Source organism: Dipteris shenzhenensis, chromosome 20, assembly GCF_047967505.1.
Source record: "Dipteris shenzhenensis isolate YYH24624 ecotype China chromosome 20, Dip_SZ_1.0, whole genome shotgun sequence".
Lineage (NCBI taxonomy): Eukaryota > Viridiplantae > Streptophyta > Polypodiopsida > Gleicheniales > Dipteridaceae > Dipteris > Dipteris shenzhenensis.
In genome coordinates this window covers 23,093,790-23,102,453 of record NC_141615.1, presented here as the reverse complement: position 1 = coordinate 23,102,453, position 8,664 = coordinate 23,093,790, and the positions used below count along the sequence as shown (strand labels likewise).

At 44.0% G+C, this 8,664-nt stretch overlaps 1 protein-coding gene across 1 annotated transcript; it reads right to left on the bottom strand.

Annotated features, from left to right (window-relative positions):
• Positions 1 to 6,167: 6,167 nt before the first annotated feature.
• On the bottom strand, positions 6,168 to 6,872 carry LOC147889425 (kiwellin-1-like). The gene has a single exon (XM_087391250.1). The coding sequence runs from the start codon at positions 6,870 to 6,872 to the stop codon at positions 6,168 to 6,170; it is 705 nt and encodes a 234-aa protein (XP_087247376.1).
• Positions 6,873 to 8,664: the final 1,792 nt, after the last annotated feature.

The window sequence follows — 8,664 nt, the reverse complement described above, 5'->3', positions numbered from 1 at the left end:
ATCCTCCCTATGGTATGTAGATCCTCCCTTATGCCTGCCGAATCTCGTGTCCCATTCAAATGCTCCCAAATTGTAGATGCCACATTCTTGAAGATATGCATGGGATCAAGCAGGTGATTGATCTTGAGGTGGGACCAATATGGTAAACGATAAAAGATGGAGTATCTAAACAAAATAAAGTGTTAGCATGCAATCTTTACTTTCAACCAATATAGCTAATCTTTACTTCCAGCCAATAGATACAAACCCTTACCGGCTCATGCCAAGTGGTGGAGGAGTCGTGGAACCATCCCAAATTCTCATCCAATCTCTTGCAGTGAGTGATTGTGGGAGGACTTCATTCCAAGGGGCAACATATCTAGGATGATCAGGTGGGAGAAATCGATGGTGATTCTCATAGATGACCTTATTCAATGCGTCTGCCCATGAGGCAACTAGCGAAGGACCACAAACAGGACATGCATGGTAACCCGATGTAGTGAGACCTGAACAATAGATGCAATTAAGAGTGGAAGGTGGGTTTAGGGTGCCACGTCCTTTGCCTATTCATAATTAAAAAATGCAATGCTTACCTGAACACTCGCCATAGCCTGGGAAAAAATGCATCATCCACATCAAGACTGCTTTGCAGTTGAAGTCTCATGACGAGGGAGGCCTGCTCACATCATGCACCTCGATACCTCTCCAAAGTATCTCTAGCTCATCAATCAAAGGCTCCAAATAAACATCAGGGTTTTTGACTTTATGTTTCCCTGGAATTAGAAGGGACAGCATGACATGCCCTTTCTTAATAGCCATAGAGGGTGGAAGATTGTAATTCACCAATACCATTGGCCATACACTGTAAGACTTGCTTTTTAGACCAAATGGGTTCACACCGTCCATACTCAATCCAAGTCTCAAGCTCCTAGGTTCTTCCTTGAAGCTTGGCCATGTGTCTTCAATATGCTTCCACGCAGGAGAGTCCGCGGGAGTTCTTCACTTGCCATCGGTTGATCAATGGGAGGAATGCCATGACATGAGCTCTGCAATAGATTTGCACTTGAACATATGTTGGATGCGAGGGATTATGGGAAAATATCGCAATACCTTACGAGGCACGTCCAAGGTTTTGAGATCTGCTCTATATCTTGCCTCTCCACAAGTAGGACACTCTCTTGCATCCTTATGTAGTCCACGAAACAAAACGCAATCATTGACACATGCATGGATGCGCTTGTAATCTAATCCTCCAAGAGAGGTCACATGTTGCCTTGCCATATCTCTTGAGGTCGGTAATTTATTCTCCCTTGGAAGCATTTTACACAATAGCCTGCACGTGAAGACCATAAATGAGGAAAAGCATTCGAGTAATTGACCCACTAGCATAATTCACCATGTTTGCAAAACTGACTTTAAAGCTTACTAGAGTAATGCATTCAAACTTGCATTGCTCCATCCATAGATGGTTTGCAAGTTTAGTAACTCAAGGGAGGCACGTAGAACAGAGAATGTGCACCCCTCAAACAGTGGAGTCGATGCTGCAGTAAAAAGATCATCCTGCTCCATGCTATTATCCCTCCCTTGATGGACATATAAATCCCGCACCATATCATCAAACACCTCCTCCTCCACAGCTTCATGAGGTAATGGCGGAGGGCTACTATCACCATCCCTCCATGCATTCGTAATGGTCCCTCCTGAAGATCCCACCTCATATCGCCGACGCTTCGCCTCCTCACGACGGGCATAGGGTAACATATGCAGGTGTGGCACTGCATCCTGTATCAAATTAAAACGGGATCATAACTCAAACATATGAACACCCATAGGTATCTCAATCAACCTTAACTTATAAACCCTTACCCTGTTTACGGTCACATCCCATTCTCCATACTTTGAAATATGATTGAGTGTAATCCTGCGTGCACGATACATGTTTCCTCGACATCGATCACATAGATATTTGATTTTTTGCTCCAACCACATTTCGCAATGGTGGATACGGAGGGATTCATCCTCACTGGAGCTACTTGTTGAAGATGGAGACATCCTACAAACAAACAACCCACCAAATTTGCTCTTCTTCAAATGTTTAATTTAAACTCTGTGTTGCATCTATCGCCACGTCTATAGTCGCGTCTAACATCGCATCTAACGGCGCGTCTAAACGCACGTCTACTTTGTGTATTTAGACGTGCCTATAGATGCGCTAGTAGATGCAACTATAGACGCGGCTTTTAAACCTGCTTTTCAGTGCGCCGCTCGCTTTTCTTTTCTTTACATTACTTAAACTTCGCATGCGGCTTCCTTCCTTCTTTATTAGCAGATCCATAGATTCGAAGCTTAAGAGAGAGCCTCCCATACTTACTTCCAAGCTTTCACTCAAGAGAAAGGGACCGTACCTACACTTACTTCTAAGCTTAAAGGAGAGGAGGACGAACAAGGAGAAGAAGCAAGTTTGAAAAAGAAAGAAGAACCTTCCATACCTTTATCCAAGTAAGTCTTTTTGCAGTTGATCTTATTTGGAAGTTTACTCTCTCCAGTTTTGTACTTTCTCGTATCCAGGAAGTGCAGGATCTGGGTATGAGTGTCACGTTTTTGTATCGGGCGCAATGTCCTTTTCAACTTTTTAGAAATCTCGTCTGTCGGAGCACGTCTATAGGCGCGTCTCAGGGCGCACCTAAAAGCACGTCTACAGGCACGTCTAACCGTGCGTTTGGCTTGTTGCAGACACACAGAGACGCGTCTGTAGACGCTCTATTAGACACTCTGTTAGACGCTCTGTTAGACGCACTGTTAAACGCTCTGTTAGACGCTCTATTAAACGCTCTGTTAGACGCTTTGTTAGACGCTCTGTTAGACGTGTCTATAGACGCGCAAATCAGACGGGTCTATAGATGTGCTCTGACAGTAAGCCTCTCTTTTCTTCCCCTTTCTTCTCAACTCATCAGTAATAGATTTTTTTTCTTTTTTCCAGTTCAACATGTGGCCAGGAAGTGCTTCTAGCTCACCTGATCCCCAGGAATCTATTTGGAAGGACTTATATAACCTTTTAGGGCACCCTCCTAGCCCTGCGGAGTTATACGGGTATATGACCGGTACTTTAAACACTCCCCAGGAGTCGGCACTACAAACTCCAAGCCACTCCACACCGCCTGAGATCACCCCAGCGGAGTCAGCATAGCCATCTTATGCCCCTTCTTATGCCCCTTCCCTTGTACTGTCTTATGCCCCTTCCCCCATGCCGTCTTATGTCCCTTCTGCCATCCCGTCTTATGCCCCTTCCCCCATGCCGTCAGGAGGTCCTTCTGTCTCGACGAGCCGTCGATGTACTCCCCAGCCGTCGAGACTCGGTTCTCCAGCTACGAGTGGTCAGCGTAGTCCCATGCAGTCCCCAGCTATGAGTGGCCAGCGTACGAGCTCGACACGACAGGGTAGCAGGTGTAGTAGCAAGGAGAGCGGTGGGGGATGCATGGCACAATGCTTTGGGCCATGTGGCGGTGAGGAGGATGATGATTCAGATGATTTAGACGTGCCTTTGGGTGATGGTACAATTTATTATGACATCACTCAAACAGGAGGCATCTTGATGGATGCGCGGGGGAAGGACATCATGGCCTTCATGCGCTCTGTAATTGCTAACAATTACAAAGATTGCTTTATCCACTATAAAGACCACCCAAAGAGGTTGGCTGACGAGACCCTCGCTACTGTTCGCTCTAGGTATCCTAACCCCCCCAATCGCCAGCTCACAGATAAATGGGGGAAGTCAAAGATTGTTACGATACTTAGCAATAAAAGATCTTCGCTTAAGAGGCAGGCACTAGCGGAGCTTGCCAGGCTTGAGGCAGGTCAACCACCAAGGGGCCTGCCCCACACCGCTCACAAGCTTGAGTGGAAGAAGGCAATGAAGTCAGCGAGGGAGGACCCTAGTCTGCAGCACGTGGAGGCACGGAGGATCCAGATGGAGGAATATGGAAGCACGCATTTTGGAGCAGGGGGTGTTGAATCATGGGAGGCCCAATTTGTAAGTATCGATCTTAAATTATATTGCTTATGTAGTTTATTAGGAGGTTGGTTGTTTCTTTGTACTAATCCCTCCACAAAGTGTGTCGCAGTCATGCAGCTTGAGATCGTGGGCAGATACCCTACTCCAGTGGAGACAGCCTACCACTGCCACCATCGCAGAGGAGGTACATGGAGGCACTAGTACTTCTATGATGACGGGTTGATTACTGAGGAGCAGTATACCCGAGCTACTGGAGCAGCCCCCCAGGTATTTGAAAGTAATTAAATAATGCCAAAATTATAAGTAAAGATTTGATTTTTCATACATTGATATATGTTGTCCCTTGTTTACAGGCCCATGCACAAGACGACGAGGAAGACGAGGAAGGAGGCGCAGAAGGGAGCGCAGAAGGGAGCGTGGAAGGCAGCGAGGATTAGTCGTAGAAGTAGTACTAGCTACTCTTTTTTGTACTTAAAGCCACTGGCTTGGCTTTGTGTCTCTTGTATATAGACTCCTCTTTTTTTTTGTACTTGAAGCCACATGACATGGCTTAGCTTCCTTATTTTTTGTACTTGAAGCCACATGACGTGGCTTAGCTTCGTGCTATATGTATATACAAGCACTTTTTGCGCTTTCAATTTTATTGCGTTTTGGAGTTGTAATATTTTATTTGGAATTGTAATTAAAATGCGGTTGGCTGTAAGAATTGAATTACAGAATGTGGATATGGGATTCTTGTAACTATATAGCATACACAACATACACAGTATTCTGTAATTTTTTTTTAAAAAAAAAAAGCGCGTCTATCCGTGCGTTTAAAAACGCGTTTATATTCGCGTCTGTCTATTCGACTTGCGTCTATATGTGCCTCTATAAACGCGTATATAAGCGCGTCTATTTATGCGTCTAACTGCGTGTCTATACGCGCGTGAGTCTGATATATAGACGCGCAATTAGACGCAGGTTTTCAGACCACAAATAGATGCGCAAATAGACGCGCCCGTAGGTTTTTTATTTAGTTCATGAAACGCGTCTGTGCGCGCGTCTATGGGTGCTTTGTCTTGTTGTGTGTGGCAATGTTCAAAATGATAGATTATGTCTCATTATCACCCCAAAAACTAGCATGGTGGTCTCTCCAAGCCAACCTATGATATGCATGGGTATGCTACCGAGTGACAGGTGGCAAAGTTGTGGCAAAAGGATGCATGATGATAGGTGGTCAGGCTAGAGACTGGGCTGCGACGGTGTTCAGAATGATAGATTGTGTCTCATTATAATGCCAAGAACCAGCGTGGTGGTCTCTCCAAGCCAACCTTAAATCGCTGATCTGACCATAAAGGAGGAAACCAACTAGACTGAAAGACACCTTGAAGACAATTTCTCTATTAAAAAGAAACAAGACAATTAGTAGGCAATCGAGGTTTAAAGGCTGGTGCAGCGCTAATAGATCAACAAAAACTAAATGATTATAATGTTTCAGGGTGCAAAGATTGTACACAGCATGCTAAAGGTAAATCGAAGAAAAATGATGCTCAAGAGTGTGGGATGCCGAATGTATTTTGCCATTGTGTCCTATCATTTTCACCTTTTTTGGGTTGCCCAGGAATGAGCCAAGAACTCAAGACATGTGGATTGGAGACAAGAAAAGAGTTGGCTCACCAAGACCGGCATCTGGGTATAGAGTTTAATTGGAAGGATGTGCTCCTTCAAGAATAGGAAGGGCCTCAATCATGAACCGTTGTATATGGTGTTATAGATTTGCAAAGGGAAAGAATTCTGCATACAATTTGGCGTATTGCTCACTCACCAGATGTTAAGCATTGACGACTAGAAGCATAGCTTCCTAATTTAACATAGATAACTTTGTTAGGAAGCTGTTTACGTTTTTCTGGAACTTAGCCTACGTTTGGGAGGCCGCCGGTATCTTTCTTTTGTTGGACTCATAATTAATTTGAATATTGCTTTTCTTGGAAAATTTAAAAAAGAAGAAATAAGAAGACAAAGGTGCAAATAGTGACGAATAGAGGAGTACACAAGTGACGTGCAACCGCTATTGCTTATCACATGGATGGAAGGACGATACGAAACTATGTGTGTGCTATCGGTTGGTTTCATTCCGAGTCTTGGTACGCATCATTGTGCTATGTTATGAGGAGAAGCAGGAAGCACCTCGGGATTAAGCGTCCGTCCATGTGATCGACTTGAAGCCAAATTGAGGATCGTTTTTGGATATTCCTACCGCTTTCCACACTTGCGGGGATGCATCCACAGTGTCGAAAGCGCACGGTGGCTGAAAATCGTGTTCTTTGTCACAACCGTTCACAGAGTCACATTCGTCCACCACTGTAGCTTCTACACTTTTCCCGTTCGCAAAGATCCTGATCTTCTTGCCGCAGCGGCTCCCGCTGTTGAACCAGCCAGTGGAGAGAGCCACTACGAGCTCTGAATCGCTGTGAAAGCGGCCGTCACACGCCGATGCGCCACCTCCATCGGCTCCTTTTGCAAAACTGTTTACTGTCAGAGTCGCAGCAGTGTGGGCGGAAACAAGCGGAGAGCAATGAAACTGCGGGTATTTGACGCCCGACTCGCAACAGTCTGAGAAGTCCGCGCGGCTGCAGGAGTGGCCTCTTCCTATAAGAACTGAGGTTGCCTTGCATGAGGACGTTCTCGCGTGCTGCTGCATTCCGCCCTGATGGGCGGACGTGCAAATATTGGTTCCTTCCGCAGGATCGTCAGCGCACCTCCCACCATGCATGCAAGCCAGCTGCCCGAGACAATCGTCGTTCGAATGGCAGCTTTTGCCACAATCCGCCTTCTGGGCGAAGACAGAACGCATCAAAATGCAGCACAAGAGACACACGTACAGCATTCCGCGAGCCATCTCGGGGGTGCTAGGAAGGCCGATGATCACAACCTTCTCTGCAGTAAAACATCTAGATGATCAGAGATCACAGAAAGCAAAATTTTCGAGGCTATTACACGAACAGAAAACCCAGTGTTTGATCCGGAATTCCGTCTCGTGCTTAGAAACCTTCTCTACAGTAAAACATCTCACACAAAGCAAATTTTTCGAGGCTATTACACGAACAGAAAACCATTGTTTGATCTGGAATTCTGTCTCTGCTTAGAAACTTTCTCTACAGTAAATTATCTAGATGATCAACGCAGAAAGCAAATTTTTCGAGGCTATTACTCGAACAGGAAACCCATTGTTTGATTTGGGGTTGGGACAAGAAATCTGCATGAGGTCGATAGTGTAGGCTATCTTTAGACTACAATGAATTCTTTTGTAGTCTACATCACGTGCAGGGGATGCAATCCTCAGTGCTCACCTTCTTCCGACTCCGTGGCGCGTACCGCGTATGCCAAGAGCCTGAAAAATAATAGACCATCTGCTGTCACGTAACGTGTTGTATATTGATAGCAGAAGCTCCTCCAACATTGTGGGCGTGCAAACCGAGACGAATATAATATGCACGCCTACAATATTGTACCGGAGAATACATAGGTATACATTGGACGGATTCATACAAAAAGCTAAAATGAACAGACATTACCTAGGTATTGCAGGCTGCATCGTCTAATTGGAACAAAGCCACTTGGCACATTTCTAGTCCTCCATTTTTTTAATTGCTCCATGATTATCTTGCTAGCTCTCTGTAACGGTCGTGGCCTTAGCTGTTTGACATTACAAACTAGGGAGTGCATTTACGCTCTGTTTTTATTTGTCCTTCTCGATGGAGATTCTAAATTTTGTATTGTGAATCTAAGTGCCTTAGTTCATAGTTTCACATCTCTCGTCATTACTTTTCCCTTCAAATTTGATGCTTTTAGTTCTTTTTTTCATGGAATCAGAGACTTAGATTACTTCAGAGAATTGCATCTGGTTAGGTAGGTAGCATTGTGGGATGAATTGAAATATTGGTTTCTCGTTGAGCCATATGTCATAATTTAAAATATGAATTCTAATATTTTAAATGCCAAGAAACCGCTTCGAATGTCAAACTATTTCCATCACGCTTTTATCTTCATCATTGCTCTGCAGATCGTTGCTACCATGTGATCATGATTCATATCCCTGGACGCTATCCATCTATCAATCTCTGAGTCTCACCATTGTTTCAAAATCTCACAATTGCAATCTATGGATGCAATATTGTTAAAAGTTATGTATTTCTTAACACTATACACCATTGCTAGGGCTTCTCTTTCTGTGGTGGTATAGTTGATCTCTATATCATGGATGTTTTTATCAAAGGTATACTTTATACTAATATAAAATCTTGGTGAAATTTTGTCAAGATAATGTTTTTAGTTTCACAATATTGACAAAACATAGTACAGTTTTATATATTTTCTTTTGAATTTCTAAGTAAAATATGCAAATCCTAGCAAAACTTTTAAAATTTTTGCATAAAAGTTTCAAATCTTAGCGAATGTTTTAAAAGTTTATTTTTATTAGGGAATATAAACTTTCAATGCCAATGACACTTGGCCTCTCTCAATGCTTAACAAGTTAAGGCTTGTGGACTTAGATGTCCTTCTCATAGAGCAATCTTTAAAAAGATGGTCCACACCACACCTAGTGCACACTGGCGGTAGTGTATTAGATGCTGGTGCACACGTGATTGGCTGATTAGATTGCCCCTTATATGGACACTCATTAGCTGGGT

Excerpts from the sequence above, each read along its gene's own strand:
- LOC147889425 (XM_087391250.1), bottom strand. The coding sequence starts at position 6,872 with ATGGCTCGCGGAATGCTGTACGTGTGTCTCTTGTGCTGCATTTTGATG.